The sequence below is a fragment of the Diaphorina citri genome, unplaced genomic scaffold (genome assembly GCF_000475195.1).
Source record: "Diaphorina citri unplaced genomic scaffold, Diaci psyllid genome assembly version 1.1 scaffold252, whole genome shotgun sequence".
Classification (NCBI taxonomy): domain Eukaryota; kingdom Metazoa; phylum Arthropoda; class Insecta; order Hemiptera; family Psyllidae; genus Diaphorina; species Diaphorina citri.
Genome location: NW_007377689.1, coordinates 135,913 through 160,411, shown reverse-complemented (window position 1 = coordinate 160,411; position 24,499 = coordinate 135,913). Strand labels below are relative to the sequence as shown.

Sequence of the window (24,499 nt, the reverse complement as noted above, 5' to 3'; positions counted from 1 at the left end):
TCTTATCTTGTCTACCTCATCTCTTTGTTTTTGGAATGATAAGACCTTAGCAGTAACAGTTCTCTCTGTCAAACCTCTGAAAAAAAGACGTATAGTTGTCAGAAAAAAAAACAATGTCAATGAAATAAAATACCTACATACTTTCATCAATAAACTAATGGATTTCGCCCTGTTACTATTTTATGCACGTGTGGAGTCAGCTTGAAAAAAAAACAGTGCAGTACTCGTATGGACGAGGCGTGTAGGGAACAAAAACGAAGACACACGAACTCAAAAAGAGATATTATTCGATCACGGCTTGTTTGTTTACAAATAGAATTTTTTGCATTTGAAGTATTTTGAAGTTTTTGGAAGAAAACATAAAACGAGAGAAGGTGAGTTTTCCAGAAAATATATTTATTTTATCCCTTTTTATCCGAATCAGGAAAATCCATCGGTAAGTGGTAAGTTTAGGGTTGAAAGCAGGGGTCTTCAGGGATTTCAACCTTTTTTCTATCATCACTGTACGTCAGGACACTAATCTCTAGAGTTGTCTAAATGGCCCCTCTCCTGAAGGCAAATTCTGTATCAAACATGATTCCTTGCCAATTCGGCTAATAGGCTCTAGGAAATCTGTCATCTAGCTCTTAGGTAGTGGAATTATTGTAAAGCGCTAAATACAAGCCCATCCAGGTAATAGTTCCTATAAGAAACTAGATATCTCCAAAAGAACCATTAATGTTCACTATCATAAACTCAGCACCAAGATCTACAGTGATAGTTTCATGTTGATAGGCTTTGATCTTCTGACCAGGCAGAATTGCATGAAAAGGTCTAAATTCCCTTCTATATATCTAACCTCTTAAAAAATTAACCTCTTAAAAAATTACCATTTATTTTACATAAAAAGAAAAAAAGCAAAATAGTTGAATAGCGCGTACTTTCTTAGTCAAGATTCGTACATTCGTAGTACCTTAACCCATCCTTTAGGGCTGTTCACCCCTACACCTAGGCCTCGGGTCTCAGGTTGGGCTTTACGTGTATGGAGTTAATCACTTGACCAAAGAAATATCCCTGTTACTTAAATCGGCCCTCTCCTGTTTCTTCATCTTTTCCCGTGTACAGACCGTCAGCCTCTCAATCAACTCTAACTAGGGTGAATGGGTGATTGCTTTGGGTTGACATTTGGTTTTGGCTACGTACCTGGCTATAGTAGATTTATTTTTTTTTTTTTTTTTTTTTTTTTTTTTTTTTTTTTTTTTTTTTTTTTTTTTTTTTTAATCACAGATGGATCCATTTTGGCTGTTACGCCATCATCAGTGTATTATTCACTGATGATGGCGTAACAGCCGAAATGGATCCATCTGTAATTTAATAAAAAAATATACGTAAAACATAAAGCCAAGTGTTTTTACTCACTCAAAATCATTTTTAGTGTTTGAATAGTTTTACCAAGTGTGTGTACCAACAAATAAGTTAATACAAACTTATTCCTTTGATGATTCATGAATAATTATAATTTATAAAAATTAGACCCCTGATTTGCTATTGGGTTTAAGATTTTAAGAAAGCTGGATTGTATACCACCCAAAATCATTTTTAGTGTTTGAATTGTTTTACCAAGTGTGTGTACCAACAAATAAGTTAATACAAACTTATTCCTTTGATGATTCATGAATAATTAATTTGTAAAAATTAGACCCCTGATTTGCTATTGGGTTTAAGATTTTAAGAAAGCTGGATTGTATATTAACTTACTTGTTGAACTAAATTGATAGTGATTTCGAGAGACAGGTCAAAGGAAATCAGGCTGTGATCGATCTTGACAGTAGGTGCCTAGTCTCTTGAATTATATTATCATTGGCTTCTAACTTGAACTATGCACCAAAATATACACTTCTCAATCCAGTTCTTGATGTCGAAAGTCAGTAGATATAATTGGTTGGTTCTCAGTTATGTTAGTTGATAGACCACTACACCACTGTCAGGAAGGTATGCAAAAAAGAAGGAAAAAAACTGAACCGACCAAAGACGAGGCAACTAGTTATTGAAGCATCCTATATAGTAGAGTACATAGCACATACATAGATAATAAATTATACTAGAAATAGTTCTGTGAAATCCAAATAGATCGCTTCTACTTCACGAAGACGTTTTTTTTTTTTTTTTTTCAAATATGAGATTTTCAACCTGCAAATGGTTCCTTTATCACGATGGCAATGTGGTTTCTGAACCCCGTAAAACACTCAAGTTAGTGGAAATTTTCTAGTTAATAAAATTGATGAAACTCACAAGACCTGGATTCGGTTTTGTAATTTTTACATAGGTTTTGTAATTTTTACATAGGTCTTGCAATTTTTACATAGGTTTTGTAATTTTTACATAGGTAGGTAACTATTTATGTCTGTTGTGGTTTAGGTTGAGACCTTCCACAAAAATGTTACTCCCGAGGATTCATGAATAGTTCGTTCTTCCTAAAATTCAATTTACTTGATTGAAAATTCCCCATAGTACTTAGATTAAAATGAGAATTATACAAAGTACTAGGTCGTAGCAAGGTACAAAGTACAAGGTACTGAATAACAAAATTACTTACTTAAATGAAAATAATATGCTAGGTAGGTAGGTACTTCTGATGTTTTGTGGCTAATCTGCATCAACGAAAAAAAAAAAAAAAAAAAAAAAAAAAAAAAAAATGATATTACCTTATACCTACGAGCATAACTTTTTGAACATCACTTTTTTTTAACAAACAAAATGCTCTCAGGTATAACGCCCTGTTTTGAGTTGTTATTTTCATACTCTATATTCGATGTTTATGATCATAATATTAACTCAAGAAATAAAATTTTGGACATCCATTCTCAATACCAGAAACTTTTAAAATTCGTGAGATGTACTAATCATTTATCTCTATCAAACAAATAAAAGCCACTTTTTACTTTGAAAAAATATAGATAAAAAAAAAGTTTGCTGGTTTTCCTTTTTAGTCCCTTTCCTTTATTATTACAATAGTAATAAAAAGGTATAAGGGACGGACTATTGTATTCGCTTCGGTGTCTGTCAGTCGGTCGGTCGGTCTGTCTGTCCCCATAGAAGGACTTATCCTCGGTGTTGTCCTAAACGTGTTTTGGCATTAAAAACTGACCATCGAAAATTTGACCCGATTACATTACTTTCCTTCCTATAGGATAAGGAAAGTAAAAAAGTGCATCAAAATGTACTGAAGTAATTTCAGTATGAAATAAATTGATAAACTTGTTCACATAAGGTCATTGCCTCAGACAAGATACTACAGCTTTTGTACTTCCACCATTCTCAACATCAGGCGTGCACAAACTGCGGCCGGCCAACTCCTTTTGTGCGGCCCGCGAGCTCATTTCGATTTTTAAGGAAAAATCAATTAAAAACAGAAAAAAGATGGGGAAAAAAATGAAAATGTGGTAAGAAGATTTTTATTATTATTTTTCTGAATTTGATATGCAATTTTTTTTTTTTCAAAAATTTCGCCTGCGGCGCGGAGCTATACCTTAGATATTTTGGTCCTTTTAGTGTTCAGCTGTAATGTGGAGAAAAAAGGTGTAGGGAGAATCTAAGAATTATGTATAGAATGTCAGACTGAAATAAATAAAGTCAAAAATTAAGTCACGACAAGCTTCAGATACATACTTTTTGGAAAAATTTCGCCTGTAGATTTGAAATTTGATCATTTTGTGTTTCTGAAAGGTTGAATTTTTCTGATTTTTGTGTATTGAATCAGGTAAAAAATACGTTGAAATTGACGAGCTTTGGACACATTCGTAAAAAAAAAAAAATCTAAAAAATTTGCCAGCGGCACTATTTACTTCTGATTCATTTTCACTAAAACCGGGGGGAGGCAGGGAGTCGTTAAGATTGGATGCTGTCTACAAAATTATACCTATTTTACAGCTAAAAAATGAATGCGGCCCGCGGTCACCTTTAGTTTGTGCACCCCTGCTCAACATCTACAGAGAAAGATAACATGCAGTACTTTTTTTCCAGATTTTTCCTTTTATTTTATCATTATTCGAGGTATACCTATACCTGTATCTTTTTTGAAAGGAACACTGGGAATAAATAAATCTAAAGAAAATTGTTAAAAACTTGGAAAGTACTAAATTACGGCGGAAATGTGACCGGTACTTTTGGCACATCCACTCATTTCGCTCTGAATTTTGTTTCCTAAAAGGCAGTAGAAGAAGAAGAGAGCAAAAAAACTGGTCCTATACATACATTGATTAATGCCGAGTTCATTGATACCAAAACCAGATTCCTTTAAATTAAGGAAAAAAAGTAGTAGGTAACGACTTTCAAATTATTGTCCACTTGAGTTTGAGTTTCACATCACAGCATTACTAAATGCACCCTTAACTATTAATTCTCATCTAGGTAGGTACTCGATAGCATCAATTTACACTGGTAGAGTGGAGGCTCGATATAACGAAGTTCAAGGGAAATGCCCAAAATTTCCTTATATCGAGGTTTTTGTAGTATCTATTTCTCGTTATATCGAGGTCAAAATCGAAACTATTTCGTTATATCGATTTACTTCGCTATATTGAGGTAAAAATCAGAGTAACTTCGTTATACTGAGGTAATTCCACTCGCTTTAAAGATCACTTCGCTATACTGAGGTTAAAATTCTGCAATTTCGTTATACTAAGGTAATTTTCTCGAGCTCGTGCCCCAAATTACTTCGTTGTATCTATTCTTTTTCCTTCGCTATACTGAGGTTTTTGCCTCTGAAGAGAAGGGAAATCGACTTTTCTTCGTTATATCGAGGTTCCACTGTAATGTCACTGGCATGGTTGCTATTCGACTCAAGAAGGGCACATGCTTAGGTTTGATAGAATAATTAACCAATCTGTAAAACAGATTTAGGTACTGTGTGATGATCTACTCTGAAATTCATCACAAATCTTTGTTAAGATTTCAGATAGGTAGATTATTCAGAACTCACGATTTCTTTCCATCTCCAAACACATCCTAAAAAGGAGCCTGGCCAATTATGGTACTTCTCTCAAGTTATAGCGAGATAGGAACGAAGGAGTACAAGACATACCTATCATTAATGCCTATAAGTTCCCACTAAAATACAGCCAACTTTGTGTACATAAAACTTTATTAGCACAATTTTATTATGCGTGATACTCATTTTCCTCGTGTAGGTATTTGCTTATTATGGTCACTATTTTGCCAGGAGAAAGGATCCCTGTATTTACCTCATTAAGAGGAAGAATGGGCTCTAGTCTTGATTTTAAATCATTACATGAAAGAAAAATAAAAAATCAAATCTATAAAAATAATAATAATAAACTGAATATAAACAAATTAGGTAGGTATATATTAGGTATTTCTTTAACCACGATCGAATAAACTACGGGCTAAAAAATTCCCGGAGGGACGGACCCAGCTTGTTTCATTGACGTTGCATAAATTTGGCATAGACAGATGGACAAGTTGTTATGGAGCCAGCGAGAATTTCTGTTTGTTACATTTTTTAACCTCTTGCTTGTCCTGAGATACCCCCCAACCTCAAAGTTCATGGTTGAATGAACTTGCTGTAGACATCTTAGAAACTTTGGTCCTCTTGGAATTATATTCTCCTTATACTTTCTATTTTGTTTCATGATGTGACCGCAACAAGCAACTTGGGTTTTAGAAAATCCTTCAAGTAGGTAACCTACCTAAAAACTTTGCCTAAACATCTTTTATTTATTTATTTTTTTTACCTTATATTTATGTATATTCCTTACCTTACTTTACTGCCTATAAAAATTTCAAGCTTTTATTTTTACACTCGCGTGACCGCAACAAGCAACTTGGGTTTTAGAAAATCCTTCAAGTAGGTAACCTACCTAAAAACTTTGCCTAAACATCTTTTATTTATTTTTTTTACCTTATATTTATGTATATTCCTTACCTTACTTTACTGCCTATAAAAATTTCAAGCTTTTATTTTTACACTCGCCTTTATTGCTTTATTCATCTTTCCTCAATTTTCAATTTGTAAACAAAATTATTCTCTAAACTGTAAGCAAAAAAATCAATCAATTCTGAATCTTTGTGATAAAGCAAAGAGCTTTTTCACAACTCTTGTGGGCATCACAGCATTGCTAAGTGTCTTCTCTACTATTAATTTTCATCTACTCGTATCATAAGTGGAGAAGGCTCATCAGAGCAGGTTTTGGACCTTCACGGCCTGTATAACCGGATAAGTAAGTAATGCCGCCACTGGTTGCTACTCGATTAAAGTAGCTACTCACCTGTCCCCACGAGGCTGAGTGCACTTGAACTCCATGTACAGAGCCTATAATGCCGCCACTGGTTGCTACTCGATTAAAGTAGCTACTCACCTGTCCCCACGAGGCTGAGTGCACTTGAACTCCATGTACAGAGCCAAAAAAAATAATAAAAAATAGCACCCGCCAGGAATCGAACCCGGGACCTCTAGAGTATAAGCTTAGTAACACTTGGCCACGGAGGCTACCTAGCTCCAACTGTAAGCATAATGACATCTTGTTCTAGCTGGCAGTCTAAATAAAGCATTACGTACTTTTATTTTTAACTATGGATTTCAAAGGCATCTGACGTGTATTGAAAATGATATTTGGGAAAAATATAACAACTATGTACATAGGAACACCAGATGAGTCCGAGAATCCCAAATCATCCGATTTGGGTCCCAACTCATGGGAAAAATATAACAACTATGTACATAGGAACACCAGATGAGTCCGAGAATCCCAAATCATCCGATTTGGGTCCCAACTCAATCTTTGTTAAGATTTTAGATAGATTATTCAGAACTCACGATTTCTTTCCATCTCCAAACACATCCTAAAAAGGAGCCTGGCCAATTATGGTACTTCTCTCAAGTTATAGCGAGATAGGAACGAAGGAGTACAAGACATACCTATCATTAATGCCTATAAGTTCCCACTAAAATACAGCCAACTTTGTGTACATAAAACTTTATTAGCACAATTTTATTATGCGTGATACTCATTTTCCTCGTGTAGATATTTGCTTATTATGGTCACTATGTTGCCAGGAGAAAGGATCCCTGTATTTACCTTAAATAAATAAGTATATAACGAACAGGGTGACCAAAAATAACTGTACCTATACAGTATGCTATAACTTTGTATTCTATAGGCCTAATATAGGAACAAACTTTGAACATGAACGCTATTGCTTATATTTCTGTACTTGTCTTTTGTGTTTAACCTAACCCGATGTTTACTACTTGCGTACTGCAGTACTAGTTGCGTACTAAATTTTCAGGTAGAGAGTACTACTTGCGTACTAAAGATGTACTATACTTGCGTACTGGAAAAACAAGGTAGACTGGGGAAAAATACCTCTCAAAATTCGGTCACACAGAAAAAATCCCTTATTATATCCCACGAAATAATTCTAGAAGGCGAAAAGAACTTTCTCAAATGATCAACTTTCTAGGAATGATAGGGTTAGGTAGCACGCGAAAAGAACTTTCACAAATGATCAACTTTCTGGGAATGATAGGGTTAGGTAACACGCGAAAAGAACTTTCACAAAGATCAACTTTCTGGGAATGATAGGGTTAGGTAGCACGCGAAAAGAACTTTCACAAATGATCAACTTTCTGGGAATGATAGGGTTAGGTAGCACGCGAAAAGAACTTTCACAAATGATCAACTTTCTGGGAATGATAGGGTTAGGTAGTACACAACATTCACAACAAGATCTTTCACAAATGATCAACTTTTTGTGTGTTATTGGGTTTAGTATAGGGTTCGAAAACATATAAAAAGGACTTCCTTATTATTTGAGCAAAATCAGGAAAACTGGGGAATGTGTTTGTCCCATATTAATAAAAAAAATCCCTCAACCTTTTGAAAAATGAACAAAAAAGACCCATTACAGTACGCAAGTCGGACATCTTTTTTTCATTTTAGTACGCAACTAGAAGGTTAAAATTGAAATAGTGCCTACGCAAGTTACCTACAGCCATTTAACTTGAACAATACACCGTTGCGTTGATATGTGTAATCTAATATAATAACGGACCCTTGAAAACAACTTCATAGGGTGCACTCAGCACTTTCAACATAACCGCTGGGGATTGTCTAGTGGAAGTTCATGGTTCATGCTATATTAAAAAGAAATTAGCTATGTTTAGCATAGACAAAATGAATAACCCGACACATCATGGATGGAGTAAAAAACTGTCTAAACATAGGTACTTGTTAAATGTATTAAATAGGTAGGTATGCTAGAAATAAATAAGTATATAACGAACAGGGTGACCAAAAATAACTGTACCTATACAGTATGCTATAACTTTGTATTCTATAGGCCTAATATGTATAGGAACAAACTTTGAACATGAACGCTATTGCTATTATTTCTGTACTTGTCTTTTGTGTTCAACCTAACCCTATAATAACACTGGTCACTGCTCAAATAGTGAAAACTCTTTTTAGCGTTTAACCTAACCCTATAATAACATTGGTTACTGCTCAAATTGTGAAAGCTCCTTTTTGCATTTAACCTAACCCTATAATAACACTGGTCACTGCTCATATTGTGAAAGCTCTTTTTTGCGTTTAACCTAACCCTATAATAACACTGGTCACTGCTCAAATAGTGAAAACTCTTTTTAGCGTTTAACCTAACCCTATAATAACATTGGTTACTGCTCAAATTGTGAAAGCTCCTTTTTGCATTTAACCTAACCCTATAATAACACTGGTCACTGCTCATATTGTGAAAGCTCTTTTTTGCGTTTAACCTAACCCTATAATAACACTGGTCACTGCTCATTTGTGACAGCTCCTTTTATAGCAATATTCCATTGACGTAACTTGTGAACAAGTACAGTTGAATTTTTAACGTTATCAATCGAACATCTTTTTTTCATTTTAGTACGCAACTAGAAGGTTAAAATTGAAATAGTGCCTACGCAAGTTACCTACAGCCATTTAACTTGAACATTACACCGTTGATATGTGTAATCTAATAAGATAATAACGGACCCTTGAAAACAACTTCATAGGGTGCACTCAAGACTTTCAACATAACCGCTGGGGATTGTCTAGTGGAAGTTCATGGTTCATGCTATATTAAAAAGAAATTAGCTATGTCTAGCATAGACCTTCAAACTAGGATAAGTATATAAAGTACATAGTTCTAGCTCAGGTAGCTCAGGGACGGTATGCTAGACAACGACCATAAAGCAGAATTGAGAGAAGAAATTCAGATTAACTGCCCATTTAGACTCAACTCTAATTCTATCCTTAAGGTATGCTAGACAACGACCATAAAGCAGAATTGAGAGAAGAAATTCAGATTAACTGCCCATTTAGACTCAACTCTAATTCTATCCTTAGTCGTTTAGCTCTATCACCATCAGAAGAAAATATTGAAAAAGCTGAAATTGCAATATGTAGGTACAATAACGTATAGGTAATAATAATAATTGTTATTATTTTATTTTCTTTTTGACACAACCACAAAAGTAGGTACAAGAAAATCATGTAAAATACCTACAATCATATCTTTTTACATAATTAGAATATTAAGGAACATATTAACTTTCATTACAATAGACTAGATTTGACTAGAACAAATCGCACAGCAACACAATATAATATATGTACGAGCAAAATGAGACTCTAAACCGGGTCCTCATTTAGATTTTTCAACAGTATTAACTGTTGTTTAGAAGCGGTATCGGTATTAGTCATATGCAGCAACACAATATAATATATGTACGAGCAAAATGAGACTCTAAACCGGGTCCTCATTTAGATTTTTCAACAGTATTAACTGTTGTTTCGAATCGGTATCGGTATTAGTCATATTAAAGCTATAATATAGTGTATTCTTTGTTTTATTGAATTCGACGTGGGTGTTTAACGCATATTTCAGACCCTGTCAAATGGTCTCTCCAATTGTCTTCGCCCAGTCCGATGATCTTATGACAGAGAGGACATCTGTTGGTGGAAGGATCATAAGCTGAAACCATAGGAAACCAGAGCATATTTCAGAAGGAGAAATAAATAATGTAGCAACCATTCCGAAGCCGAGTGATGGGGTGTTTCTTGGAAGAATCAAACTTTTTTAGCCAGACAAAAAGCCCCTAATTTCCATCACGTCGGGGTCACCTGTTTAGCCAAACACCTGATGAAAGCGAAGTCTAACTGATGAGTTCAAATAATAACGAAACGCGTCTTAGGTTGCTCACAGGTGTCAGGGTAAATTGGTGACCCCGAAGAGATGTAAATTAGAGGAAACGAGAACCTGCGATTCATGTAAGATTTTATTTCAGTTAAGAGCGCCACACTTTTTTCGTCTCTTTGCTAAATACTAGAGGTCCAAATAAATGCTAATGAAGACATGCTAAATACCACTCAGCTTTATGAGCAATTACTTTGAAAGAGTAATAACTATAGGACAACCTCCTTGGCCGAGTGGGTATCATACTAGGCTTGCAAGCAGGAGGTCCGGGTTCGATTCCCGACGGGGCCGAAGTTTTTTTCGGCTCTGTGCTTGGAGAAAAGTTGTACTGGTCGGACTTTATCTGGCAAAATATACACTGCCTGTGGAACACCAAACACAAAAAAGTGTTTCAGAGCGGTTTTTTTATGCCCTAGCAAAGACCTAGGTCTGTGAAACCGTGGTCTGTCAGAAGATCTGAAGCGTGAGTGGCAGGCAGTAGCAATAAAACAACTGCTACATAACTACATTAGACTCATGTGGTCTATGCCGTAGCATGTCCATCCCGTAGTATGTCGTATGCCTCTCATCAGATGGGCGAGAAAAGACTCAATAATTCCCATTTATTTGTTGGGTCAACACAAGAACACAAGGAAGTAACCCGTTGAAATATTTTTGCAATCGAAATTTTTATTAGTGCCTATGTTTTAGGTGGATATGATTGGACATAGCTAAACAGCTAAACACATACCAATCTACAATCTATGTTATCAATTAAAGTACAGCCAGTGTAATACAGCTACTTTGGAAGATTTTTTTTTTTTTTATTTTTTTTTAGAGGTTTGACAGAGGGAACTGTAACTGCTATGGTCTTATTGTCCCGAAATCGAAGAGTTTGACAGAGGGAACTTTAACTGCTATGGTCTTATCGTCCCGAAATCGAGGAGAGAAGGAAGACAGGATAGGAGAAAGCCAGCCGTTCCGAGAACGAACATTATCCCATCAGGATAAAATCCGCCCCGGGCGGGAATCGAACCCGCGGCCTAGCGCTTACAAGGCAGACGCACTACCAACTAAGCTAACTAGGCTGGAATTTTATTATTAAATTGTACAGAGAGTTGATCAGCGTCTACCTAAGGTTGGCCAAAACCAGTTGGTCTCAACGCGATCACTCTAAAGTTGATTGAGAGGCCGACGACAAACGCCGACCCGATCTGAACATGGGAAAAGGCAAATAAGAAGAAGAAGAAGAAGAAGAAGAAGTAGTAGTAGAAGGAGGAGAAGAAGAAGTAGAAGAAGAAGAAGACGAAGAAGAGGAGTACGTACTTCTGTAGAATAGGATTCGTAGTTCCATTAGCACCTTTCTGATCAGAGGAATGAATAGGCGTTGAAGTGTTGGTTTGATTATTACTAGATGTTGTGTACATGTTAACATCTCCACTGGTAGAAGGACGAATAGGAGCAAAAGAAGATGTAAAGGATCCGGAACGTTCGCTGTTAGATCGAACCAGCTTGGATCCTGTGTGCCAATCTTCTTTACTCTGGGGGGAAAAAATAAAAATAGAAGTAAAAATACCAGTACAAATAGAGACCCGATACCAATTCCTTCTTTTAATCCTGCCTCGATGGTGTAGTGGTCAAGGCGCTCGCCTGGAAAACAGGAGGGCGTGGGTTCAATCCCAGCCGAGGTTTGGAATACTCGGAAAAAAAATTTTGTTTAAAACCAGTTGGCCTCAAAGCGATCACTCTAAAGCTGATTGAGAGGCCGACGACAAACGCCGACCCAATCTGAACATGGGAAAAGGCGAAGAAGAAGAAGAAGAAGAAGAAGAAGAAGAAGAAGAAGAAGAAGAAGAAGAAGAAGAAGAAGAAGAAGAAGAAGTAGTAGAAGGAGGAGAAGAAGACGACGAAGAAGAAGAGGAGTACGTACTTCTGTAGAATAGGATTCGTAGTTCCATTAGCACCTTTTGAGTGCGCCAATGCACTTTTTGGGTACTTTTACATCGGAATAGGACTCTATCTCGAAAAAAATTTTCATTTGGTTGTGCCCCATAATATACTTGTACATTTGAGGTTTTTCAGTCTTCAACCAGACATGCAAAGATGGTGTTTTACATGGCGCACTGTATGTTTTAAAGACTTTTCTATTTCTCTTGTACGTGCTACGTTGCTGATTCGATTCCCGCCTGGGTGAATTCTATCTCTAACATAATGTTTGTTCTTGGAACAGCTGGCTTTTATCTGTCCTTCTTTCTTCAATCTTGGGATGATAAAACCTCTCTGTTCTTACAGTTCTCTCTAGAATGTTTAAAATCACAAACGAACTTATGCTAATAAAATGTTTATACCTCAGTAAAACTATTTTGAAGCCTTTTTATTTATTTAAGGATACTAATACACAGCACATATTATTGTGTGGTTTCTGATGAAGTGATTTTGAAATGACAGTTACTACAGAGATGCAAAGTTAAGATTAATGCTGCATATGTGTAATTGTGTATATCCAGCCTATTTAGCTTGGAGGGTATTATAAGTGCTAGGTCGCGGGTTCGATTCCCGCTCGGGTCGAATTTTATCCTAAACAGATAAGGTTCGTTCTCAGAACAGCTAGCTTTCTCTTATCTTGTCTACCTCATCTCTTTGTTTTTGGAATTATAAGACCTTAGCAGTAACAGTTCTCTCTGTCAAACCTCTAAAAAAAAGACGTATAGTTGTCAGAAAAAAAAAACGATGTCAATGAAATAAAATATGTAGGTACATACTTTCATCAATAAACTAGTGGATTTCGCCCTGTTACTATTTTATGCACGTGTGGAGTCAGCTTGAAAAAAAAACAGTGCACTACTCGTATGGACGAGGCGTGTAGGGAACAAAAACGAAGACACACGAACTCAAAAGAGATATTATTCGATCACGGCTTGTTTGTTTACAAATAGAATTTTTTTGCATTTTGAAGTTTTTGGAAGAAAATTAGAAAACAAGAGAAGGTGAGTTTTCCAGAAAATATATTTATTTTATCCCTTTTTATCCGAATCAGGAAAATCCATCGGTAAGTGGTAAGTTTAGGGTTGAAAGCAGGGGTCTCCAGGGATTTCAACCTTTTTTCTATCATCACTGTACGTCAGGACACTGATATCTAGAGTTGTCTAAATGGCCCCTCTCCTGAAGGCAAATTCTGTATCAAACATGATTCCTTGCCAATTCGGTTAAAATGAGCTCTAGGAAACCTGTCATCTAGCTCTAAGGTAGTGGAATTATTGTAAAGCGTTAAATACAAGCCCATCCAGGTAATGGTTCCTATGAGAAACTAGATATCTCTAAAAGAACCATTAATGTTCACTATCATAAACTCAACACCAAGATCTGCAGTGATAGTTCCATGTTGATAGGCTTTGATCTTCTGACCAGGCAGAATTGCATGAAAAGGTCTAAAAAAAAAAATATTTATTTAAAGTTTATAAATTTTGCACAAAATTTTAAAACACAAGTCAAACTTACGTACTAACTTAAGAACAAGAGAGAGAGAGAGAGAGAGAGAGAAAAAAATAGGTTACATGGGGCTAGATTTAGATGTATGGGTAAGTTACTTGTTAATCAACCAAGAAGAGTAGATTGTACCTTTTCACCATCATCTTTGCTCTTATTTCAGGAGTACAGTCCAAAATGGCTCCAAGATACGAGTTAGCTGTAGGTCTCAAGAAGGGACACAGAAATACCAAGATCAAATGGGCCAACTCCCTCGCACAGAAGACAAGCAAAATTGTCAAAATGAGACCATCCAGACTGAAGGGGGTAAGTTCCTTATATGGTTAAAATAAGGAATTTATTAGATATTCTGTAGCCTGTTCCCACTGGTCATTTAGAAGTAAATTGTTTTGTGAGTAATTGGGAACACTCTCTTAAATTACATTGCCTACAGCACATTTGGAAGAAGAAGAAGAAGACGAAGAAAAAAAAAACATGATATAGCACGGTTGGCCCAGTGGTAACGCGCTTGCTTGCCATGCAGAAGGTCTTTGGTTCAAATCCCACTATCGACAAAAATTTGTACTTGTTTTTTGATTGCAAATATTTCAACGGGTTACTTTCTGGTGTTCTTGTGTTGACCCAGTACCTAAATGGGAAGTATTGTGTCTCTTCTTGCCCATCTGATGAGAGGCACACTACGGGATGGGCATGCTATGACACAGGCCTCATGTGTCTAATGTAGCAGTTGTTTCATTGCTACTAAATAAAAACGGCTGTGAAACACTCTTTTTTTTTACTCAACTTTAGTTTTGTAAAATTTAAGGGACTTTTCTAGAGGTACCTGGGGGGAAAGGGGTTTCTATTTCAATTGCATACCCCTTGTAATGTAAGGATCTAATGCAAGTAGATATCTTATATACCAGTAGAAAGTCTTCTGTAAAACTTGAAAACATTTTTTAAGTCAACAACAAGCTTTAATTCACTGTCTTCCTCTTTTCAGATCCAAACCAAGAACACCAAATTCACCCGTGACTTGGTGCGTGAAGTGTGCGGACATGCCCCTTATGAGAAGAGAGCTATGGAATTGTTGAAAGTGTCCAAGGATAAGAGAGCACTCAAATTTTTGAAGAGAAGAGTAAGTTTATATGTATTAAGGAGTGCGGTAGTGCTCTGCCCCACCAAGTCAAGAAAGTTTGACCGCGCTACTAGAGATATTATACGTGATAGGGAAAGTAGCCATTTTCAGGTAGTTGTAGAGGTTGAGTAATATTATAATTCATATTCATCACTAAAGCCTCCTTCATTGATATGAATCAAGCAACTTGCATAACAGTTAGTTATCCCAGAAAATACCCACAACTTTTGTAAAGTGTGAAAGTTTTTACCACAACAGTATCATGTTGACTTGGTACAAACTTAGTACTAAGCCACAAAGTATTTTATTGTTATGTTGAAATGCATTTCATTTGGATCAGGTGACTTAGCTAAATGTCCTTTTTGGTACAATATATAGTGAAAAGTTGTACAGCTTCTCTCAACAACTGTCAGAATGACTGAGACTATACTACTTGGTTATTTTCATTTTCTTACAGGATCTAGTTATTTATTATTTCTCATTCTTCTGATTTCAGTTGGGCACACACATCCGTGCCAAGAGGAAGCGTGAGGAACTTTCCAACATTCTCACTCAAATGAGAAAGGCTGCTCACAAGTAAATAGATTCCTAAGCTCCCTTCCTTTCCCCATTCCTTATAAACCTTCTCCTGGTGGTGGTGGTGGTGGTGGTGGTGGTGGTGGTGGTGTTAGCAACTCAGAGTTTTCATTAGGACCTTTGTTTTGTAATTTATTTGTGAACAAAATTGTATCCATGGCAAGAGGCGCTCTATTAGGTAAACTGCATGTGTACCTACTCGTACATAATGGGACATCTTGTTTTAAGCTGACAGCCTAAATACAGAACTACTAAATACCTGAGAATCCAGGTTCTCAAATTCCTGCATCAAATGTCTGTACAGAATATTTCTCCTCGTGACGTCATCATCAGGAGGAAGTTGTTTCCGAACTAGACGAGGATTTACTTTATAAACCTGGATCAGGATTCGTTCTGCTACTTTCCTCACGGCTTCGGCTGGGTGATGAAGACCAGAGGATCCTAACTCTGCCAATGTTCGACAAGTCATACCACTGCGGGAAAATATGGGACAGGAATTTTAGTTCATTTTATTTTTGCCCAGTGCCGTACTGAAAACGAACCTCATGTGTTTAGGATAAAGATCGCTCGGGGGGGGAATCGAACCCACGGCCTAGAACTTGACTCGTTGTTTCTAGTGGCTAATCTTAATCCAATCAGATCGCTCAATGCAACCGGTTTAATAAGTGTAAAATAATCTAGGAGCTTACTTACCTCTGTTTGTTAGTAGAAATGCCTTGGTTCAAAATCAACTGCTCCACCATCTCTAATCTGCTCAGCGCCAACCTTGGATGTATGTTTGAAGAAAGACACCTCGTCAAATGAGTTGGAATAATATTCAGTGCTCTGAACAAGACAAAATAAGAAAAGTAAAAAATTAAACTGATTGCAATACGAACTCAATACATAGAATACTTTATTGTAATAGAAAGTAAAAATCAATAGGTAGGTATATACGAATAACACCTACTTTTTTTAGTTAGTGGAGATGTCAAAATATCCATTTAGGTATCCCATCTAAATTTGTATGTCCGCCGTAAAAAATATAGTGAGTATGCAATAAGGAATACTAAAATCAAAATTTCCTGTTAGGAGAATGTTTTTTTTTCCACTAGATAGGTAAGTATGCTTCATTTTCTTCGTAACCATTTTCCAGACTAGTTATCTGCTGTCACAAATCCCATCTAAATTTGTATGTCCGCCGTAAAAAATATAGTGAGTATGCAATAAGGAATACTAAAATCAAAATTTCCTGTTAGGAGAATGGTTTTTTTTTTTCCACGAGATAAGTATGCTTCATTTTCTTCGTAACCATTTTCCAGACTAGTTATCTGCTGTCACAAAATTACTACATTACTAGATAACTTGGCAACCACGATTTCATATTGCTCTCTTAAATACCTTACTGACGGAGCATCTGCTAAACTCAAAATAGTGTGAATGGCTATTGTATGAATTCTAGGCATTGTGTCTCCACTCTTCGTTAACAACTCGGGCAATAACTTTTCTACACATTTGGCGATTTCACTTGACGTAACTCTGGAAATCAAAGCGATAAAGAATTGAAGATTAGAGAATAGATCTTTTCGGTATATCGTCTAGTTCGTAGATAGTACCTACGTTTCTTTTCAAACCCATGTCGATCCACATTAAAAAAGAAAAAATCTTACAGACATCTGATTAGAGCTTAGAAAAAAAAAGAAAAAAAAAAAAAATGCCCCCCGTTTCAACAATCTCATCGAATCAAGATCATTTAAGTTGGCCGGTCCAGGAAGCTCTGGTTCAGATTTGCAAAGTGATATATTGGTTGGGTACCTAATGGGTATGTTGGATGAAAGAAAACGCCTCAGCCCATGAAAGCAAAACAAAAAATATTGACGGTCTGCGCAAAATATGCGTTGCCGAAGTTCGTCCTAATCCTTATGTATGTAGGTACTTACCTTCCACATACAAATTCAGTGAAGAAGAACCTTGTTATTTCACAGGCGACACTATAAATGACATAGACTTTATCTCTCAAAGCCCTGTGCAGTAGAAACGTAGCAGCACGAGCTTTCTTATTGGGGGAATGGAGTTCGATGTCCGCTTCTGACTTACAAAATTCACTACGGATGTGAGCCCGTAAGTTTGCTTCCAGGAGGCGAAGACCTTCTTCTTTGTCCGAGTAGTGCTTGGAGAAAAATTTCTCAATCTGGCGAAAACGGAATCAAATATTATTGTCGTGGTTACACTGAAGGACTTGAATTGAAGATGCTAGATGTAAAGTTAAAGATAAAAGTATAACAGGAACGCATACTGTCAGACCTAATCAAACTACTGTTGAACTAATTTTTATTATGCTACTTTTCTATTCCATGGCGAAAACGGAATCAAATATTATTGTCGTGGTTACACTGAAGGACTTGAATTGAAGATGCTAGATGTAAAGTTAAAGATAAAAGTATGACAGGAACGCATACTGTCAGACCTAATCAAACTACTGTTGAACTAATTTTTATTATGCTACTTTTCTATTCCACCAAAGAGATTCCGCTTTGCATCTAGATATTAATAAATTAGATACCTAATAGAAAATGGTTTTTACTGAACAAAAACTTACCACGGGTAAACCAAACACACTGATAGGTAGGGCTGCGTGTTTTTTGTCTCTTTCATTCAGTTTGGAAGTGGCGGGAGTATCACGAGAATTCTGGAAGCTGAGGGAATGAAACAACAAATATGGAAATGAAACAATAGATTACATATAGATTTTATTTCTAAATTTTAGCGGTGAAATTTAGAAATAAAATCTATACTTTGCCACAAATAAGGAATTTGTTGCAAATTTCTTTTTACTTACTTTCCGAACTAATTTCTTATACCTACCTAGTTAACTTAATTACGATCGTAATAAAATTATAATTAGGTATGTATATCTTTACAATATAAAAAAAAACAACAAATAATAAATTAATATCTTTGAATATTGGTAAGGCCTTTCTCTTACTCAATTATTTGATGTCACTTCTTAGAGATGAATAGAGGATGTCTTAGCAAGTGCATCACTAGGACCTAATACATAATAAGTACCTAGGTATCTAGGTATTTAGGTACCATTTTTGAGTGGCTATAGCCCGATCATCATAGGCCTCGTATGAATTCAAAGGCGTAACTGTTTTATTTCTCCTGGTTTCTCCTGATGTTCTGATTGGTTGAACTATAATGGCGTGACCTTTGCCAGATCGTGAGTCGTAATTTCTGAAACAAGGTGAGAGCTGTGAGGAACATTGATTATTTGCTTTCGTCTACTCTCTGGTTGGAGTCTGTAATCACATGATACCTGTGAGTATGATCGGGGACTGGGCCCGAACACTCTCCAAGCATTCTTAGAGAAAACATTTCACTTAAAGGCCTGGGAGGAGTTAGGAACTACGCTATTTTGTTCTAGTGTACTAGGTACATCAGTACATCATGTACAACTCTAAGTTTATCTAGCATGATGCATGAATAACTGTCACTCACTGGTGTTGTGGGCTTGGTGAATTGGCTACAGGCACATCCCGGTGTTCAGCATAGTATTTGCTTTCGTCTACTCTCTGGCTGGAGTCTGTAATCACATGGTACCTGTGAGTATGATCGGGGACTGGGCCCGAACACTCTCCAAACATTCTTAGAGAAAACATTTCACTTAAATAAGATTGTGGGCCTGGGAGGAGTTAGGGACTACGCTATTTTGTTCTAGTGTACATCAGTACATCATGTACAACTCTAAGTTTATCATGAATAACTGCCACTCACTGGTGTTGTGGGCTTGGTGAATTGGCTACAGGCACATCCCGGTGTTCAGCATAATGCAAAGGGGAAGCTGGCATATTGTAGGATAAATCCGGTTTTATCTCATTTCTTCTGGAAGAATTAGGTGTAGGACAGGAAGGATGAGAGATTTTGGTTTCAGAGAGGTGAACGAAGATTCTGGCTTCATCAGGAACTATGGACTTGTCAACTTCATCACAGGGGGTTTCTAAATCGTTCTCATTCAGGGGCTGAAATATGGAAAATGAAAATACTGTATAAATATTTGCCCCCTAAAAAGTGGGTAGTAAACCAGTCTAATAAGAAAACGAGACGGTTTCATCACTTATAGTTAATGGGATTTTTTCATTTATTCGTCCAACATCTTTCCAGAGGGCAACGTGCTCATGATGCTCGAGCGATTGCCTCTTTAGATAGCCAGAGAGATTTTCTGAACCAAACCTAATCTATAGGTACTTTCAGTCCAGCTTGCTAGTCAGTCTAGCTGTATAAAAGTGTAATTTGAAGTAGAATGTTACTAGACTCCCGTCTGTGGAGTTTAAGGCCATTAGATCGACTACCTAGTGTCCCCTGTACGAGGTGAGGCCTTCGTGTTATGCAGCTATCAGAGATTTTTCCAAGTAACATTTCTCCAATTTATTGTCTTAAAATATAGGTAGTACCTACCTATTTGTAATAAATAGTTTAGAAATGCATATACCTACCCCATCTGGTTCAAGCAATTCAGATATCCTCAGTTTGAGATAAACTTCATTCCTAAATTGCTCCATTTCATTTTTCTTTCTCTTGGCTCGAGTGAAGTCTTCTTGTTGAATGGCTTGCTTCTTAGCCAAGTCTAGCTTTCCCAACCTTTCACCCGCTGTTCTCAGCTCCTGCATAACTGATTTCAATTTCTTTGCATATTCATATCTTTCTTCTGAAAAAAATATATAATAATAAAATAAAAATCAATTTGGCAACCTTCTAGGGAAAATGGAAAAGTGATGGCCTGCGTTTGGAAACAATGGAAATGCCAATACTTCGATATTTACGAGTACTAATGTCCGGTTTACAATATTATTTTATCTTCAGTACCTACTTACCTACCTACTTTTTTGAGGTCACATCTCCTCCCTAAAATATATTGCATCTTTTACCTATAGGTGCCACATTTTATTAAAATTATATGTATTAGATATAGTTTCCAAAGAACTTCATTTCACCTTTTACAGCCTGTTGTTTCTTCAAATCCAAATTCCTTATGGTGTCAGCAACATCTTCATGGACATACATTTCAAATGACAAATCCTCATAAGTGGAAGTATAAGTAGGTCGGTCTATTACCTCTCCATTTATTTTCTTTTCCTCGCCCAGAATCTGAATTGCTACAATGCTCACCTGTGAATCATAGCGATTTCATCTAAGGATGTGCTTCATGATGATAGTGAAATAAATAGGTACAATAGATTTTCTTCATTGATCGAACAAAGAAATGTTCAAGTTCTGACTCGAACATTTTGGATTTAGTTTATTTTTTTCCTATGAAATGATCGAGGACAGTCCCAAAATCGAGTACCAAAGTACAACTGGGTATATGATATAATACATAATGCCTCAAGCACTAATACCGCCCCTTAGTTGGAATATTTTGTATTTTTTTTTTTTCTTATTTTATAAATGGTTCTTAAAGGAATTTTTCTTTTGACCCCCATCGTGAGTGTTCTTAGTGCCAGTGAGGTCTACACGTCTGCAATAGAACTGAGTTAGGATATCCAGAGAGAAAAATGTCATTTTTAAAAATATCTACCTTCCTAAGAGTTGTAAAAGTTAACGAAATGAACGTTACATTCCAATCCCCTTTGTTTCTCATTCGTAAAAACACTCTGTTCTTGTAAAATGGAATACTTTTCCCAACAACACAATGCTATAAATCCATCATTGTTCTTGTCACGATATTCCTTTGTTATCTTACGATTATCTAACTTGAAGCATTTTCTCCTCTGAAGAAGTATTTACTTGCTAGTTTTCCATTTGGGCGTGGCAGGTAAATTTAATTTAAATAGGTAGCAACGGATGAATGATTGATTTTTTCGGGCAGGATAGGTGTGTTAAAAAAAAAAAAAAAAAAAAAAAACTCCTGATGTAAAAAAAAGAAAACTTCAATGACCTTTTGTTTTTCATGTCGAACTTTTTTTTCCAATTTATTTGATGATAAGAAATTTTATTGCTTTTAGTTTCCAATTTATTTTTATAATGACGTGTCCAATATCACACGCTTTGCAATAAAGTTCTTGCTTTAACGGGGAGGGATGTCTAGTTCAGAAATTCAGACCTAATGCTGGCAGAAGTTTTAAAGTAGGTATAGGTAGGTAGTTTCTACATCACTAGATTCTATAGGTATATCAAAATACCTAAATGGTCCGTGTGTGTAGTGTATTTTCGTGTTTACAGGCGAAATACCTGCTTAGTATGACTTTATTTCTGAAAGTACATTTACCTATTCGACTACTTAAGGGACTTACGCTGTCAGTTCAATTGAATGTTTGTTAAATTGAAGATCATACGGCTGAGATCCTAACCACTAGCTCATTATCTTCTTGTCAAAATCATTTGGTATCCTTTGTCCATGAGGCAACCTGCTGTTGAGCAGGAAGGTGGCTGTTAAGCATTTCTCTCCGAACTCAAAAAGATTCAAATGTGAGATATGAACCCAGACCTTCCTGTATTGATTACCATTACACCACTCGTTAGATAACACCTACCTGGTCGTACATATTCAAATGGTTTGCATGATTCTGATGTAGGGATATCTTCACGTAGGACGTCAGATTTGAATCTAGAGGTGAAACTGATTTCAGTTCTCGACTTTTAAAATGAGTGGCGCTATTATCACTCAGTAGAATGTATCCTAGGAAATCAAATGGCATTGTGGCGATCTCAACTTCTTTCTCAGTGGATAAATGATCTTCGGGTCCCACCCATAAATCTATTCTTTCCGCTGAAACATACATCAAATATGTAATCATGTATCTATATTTACTTGGCGCGTGGGCGGAGAGCTACCCCATTCCTTTTTAGTACATAGCCTATAATAGTCATAATCCTCAGATCCTCACATAGGTAGGTAATGCTGATAGACCTAGATAATTATAAGTTTCATTTAGTTTATAAACCTCATTTTACAAGTTGGTAGTAATGCTGATAGACCTAGATAATTATAGGTTTCATTTAGTTTATAAACCTCATTTTACAAGTTGGTATGACAAATCTACTACCTACATATTATGAAGCTTTACTTACGAATGAGAAATTGGTGAGCTAATATTTGAATCTGATTAACAATGGCACTTCGTTCTAATTTGAGTATAAGATTTTGAGGAAAAGAACAATGCTTCTGTGACTTCCAGCCTCTAACTGTAGGGCCATGATGATTCAGCTCAGATGGTGGAAATTGCTCATCTTCGCCTGAAAATTAGAATCAAAATTAGAAAAACGTCTAGATCTAATGTTCATTTTAGTCTATCTCTCATTAAAGTGTTATCGAAGTTTGAATTGCCAGCCACCTTGGAGGGTAAAGCGTCTGTCTTGTGAGCGCTGGGTTACGATTTCAAATCCCGTCCAGGGCGAATTTTATCCCAAACAGAAGAGGTTCGTTCTCGGAACGGCTGGCTTCCTCCTATCCTATTATCTTCCTTCTCTCTGATACTAATTCTTTTTTTTTTAACGGTACCTAATTCCAGAGTTAAAGCGCCTTATTAGGAGAGAAAAAAAAAATAATAAAGGTAAGAAGATTCCCAACTAATTTATTTCATCCATCCATTCATTTTAAATCAATCAAGTTGAAGAATTCAAAGAAATGGTCCATTCCTGTGGGACCAAACCCTAATCAATTTAGTTTTCACAGAACATCTGGTCATAGGTACTCTTGTTTACCTCCGTAATATATTGAGCACTACTCCTCTTACTTGAAATAAATAATATCTAGATGTGAAATTACTATCACACCTGAACTCTATGAAATTGGATACTATATAATTATGATTTATCAATACCAATACTTACTTGAACAATAGATGACTGTGAATTTTAATTTCATGGAACAACTTTACAAAAAATGCTGACAAAAAAAGAGAGGTCACAATTCGTGTGTATAAAAAAATAAAAATGAACGGGAGTGTATATTTTTGTTGAAACTAACTGGAAATCACAAGATGACAAGACGAAAATGAAGAAAAACTGAGTTTGGTTTTCCCTCTTGCGAATTTTCAACACAACTCGCGAATGAAAAATGTTTCCCTTATAGAACGCTGTCTCCACACACCCTTGGCTTTTCATTTACTTTCACCCCACACCCACAGCTACCACCCCACACAGTGCTCCCCCCCCATTACGATCTGTGGCGAATTCTTCTCTGTTGTAAAATATCAAAGCTTGGCGATATCTTCAAATGAAAACGAAGCTTATGAGCTTCGTGATTGTGAGGTCGGGACTTGTGTTTTGGGGGAAGTAATAAAAGTTACGCTTGTGAAGTGATGGGCTTTCAATGAATCGCTTACATGTAGATACCTGTTAGGCAGGCACCTACTTCCTTACGAAATAATGACATGGATAAAACTGTTTGGTTTTTATTTAAAAAATAGATAACTATAATTTTATTGATTTCCTTAACCTTAAGAGTATGATGGATCATTGAGAGACTAATAAGTTATAAGGAAATCTTCTGTACATGGATAATAACAAAGTAAATAGGTAACATTATGACAAAATAGTGGCCTGGTACCTTTCACACCAATCTGAGGGAGAGAAACAAATTAACAAAATGAAAAATGGTAACTAGGTACGTATATAGTTGGTAACTTCTAGTAAACAATGGTGATAAAAGGTGTCGGTACTTGTAACTAGCGATAATCAATAATATCTAGATGTTTGGATCAAATTCAAACATACCTAATTCTGATTTTTTACGTGGTTTTTACCAACAATATTCAAGGCCGGAATGTTTGGTTTTTGTACAACTTTATACAGAACATTAACACGATTTCTCATCTAAAATACCTCTCGTCATACGCGTACGAAGGTCAAGGCAATAATTTCTGCATAATCTTAGGCAAAGTTGTCCTGAACCTTAACTTACTTCCCGGCTCAACGTGTAGATTTGTAGAAGTTACTGCTAGATAGACAAGTAGGCTCTTTACCACCGATTTTCACTATGGTTTGCTATTTAACTATTTTAAGCCAAACAAATTACTTGGCACTAAAAATTGGGGCCATATTTATAGTCACTTCAGGCTATATAAATTTTATATAAATATTTACTTAGGTACCTATCTACATGAACATGATTATTATGTACATATTATTTGTAAA

General features: G+C 36.1%; 2 protein-coding genes across 4 annotated transcripts; one reads left to right on the top strand and one right to left on the bottom strand.

The window, feature by feature from the left end:
* The first annotated feature begins 290 nt into the window (after window positions 1-290).
* LOC103506642 (60S ribosomal protein L36-like) lies at window positions 291-15,419 on the top strand. 3 transcript variants are annotated; one of them, XM_026821653.1, is made up of 4 exons: window positions 291-374; window positions 13,853-13,995; window positions 14,672-14,806; window positions 15,303-15,419. In XM_026821653.1, the coding sequence occupies exons 2-4, from the start codon at window positions 13,867-13,869 to the stop codon at window positions 15,384-15,386; spliced, it is 348 nt and encodes a 115-aa protein (XP_026677454.1). In that variant the 5' UTR covers window positions 291-374; window positions 13,853-13,866; the 3' UTR covers window positions 15,387-15,419. The 3 variants fall into 3 exon arrangements, with proteins under 3 accessions (XP_026677454.1, XP_008469259.1, XP_008469260.1); XM_008471037.3 differs by lacking the exon at window positions 291-374 and adding an exon at window positions 13,116-13,190; XM_008471038.3 differs by lacking the exon at window positions 291-374 and adding an exon at window positions 13,158-13,252.
* LOC103506651 (centrosomal protein of 104 kDa) lies at window positions 9,878-23,494 on the bottom strand. The gene is made up of 15 exons (XM_008471047.3): window positions 23,195-23,494; window positions 22,433-22,597; window positions 21,895-22,130; window positions 20,356-20,530; window positions 19,858-20,069; window positions 19,139-19,383; window positions 18,455-18,598; window positions 17,961-18,057; window positions 17,302-17,552; window positions 16,763-16,900; window positions 16,076-16,207; window positions 15,642-15,855; window positions 11,530-11,744; window positions 10,537-10,586; window positions 9,878-10,002 (listed from the first exon to the last, which is right to left on the bottom strand). Exons 1-15 carry the CDS (start codon window positions 23,226-23,228, stop codon window positions 9,878-9,880), a joined length of 2,433 nt encoding a protein of 810 aa, XP_008469269.1. The 5' UTR covers window positions 23,229-23,494.
* Between the last annotated feature and the right edge of the window lie 1,005 nt (window positions 23,495-24,499).

Coding starts and splice junctions, on each gene's coding strand:
- LOC103506642 (XM_026821653.1), top strand. CDS start 13,867: ATGGCTCCAAGATACGAGTTAGCTGTAGGTCTCAAGAAGGGACACAGA. Junction 13,996..14,671: donor GACCATCCAGACTGAAGGGG/GTAAGTTCCTTA, acceptor TCCTCTTTTCAG/ATCCAAACCAAGAACACCAA. Junction 14,807..15,302: donor TCAAATTTTTGAAGAGAAGA/GTAAGTTTATAT, acceptor TTCTGATTTCAG/TTGGGCACACACATCCGTGC.
- LOC103506651 (XM_008471047.3), bottom strand. CDS start 23,228: ATGAAATTAAAATTCACAGTCATCTATTGTTCAA. Junction 22,131..22,432: donor AGCTCACCAATTTCTCATTC/GTAAGTAAAGCT, acceptor TGTATGTTTCAG/CGGAAAGAATAGATTTATGG. Junction 11,745..15,641: donor TTGAGAACCTGGATTCTCAG/GTATTTAGTAGT, acceptor TTTTCCCCCCAG/AGTAAAGAAGATTGGCACAC.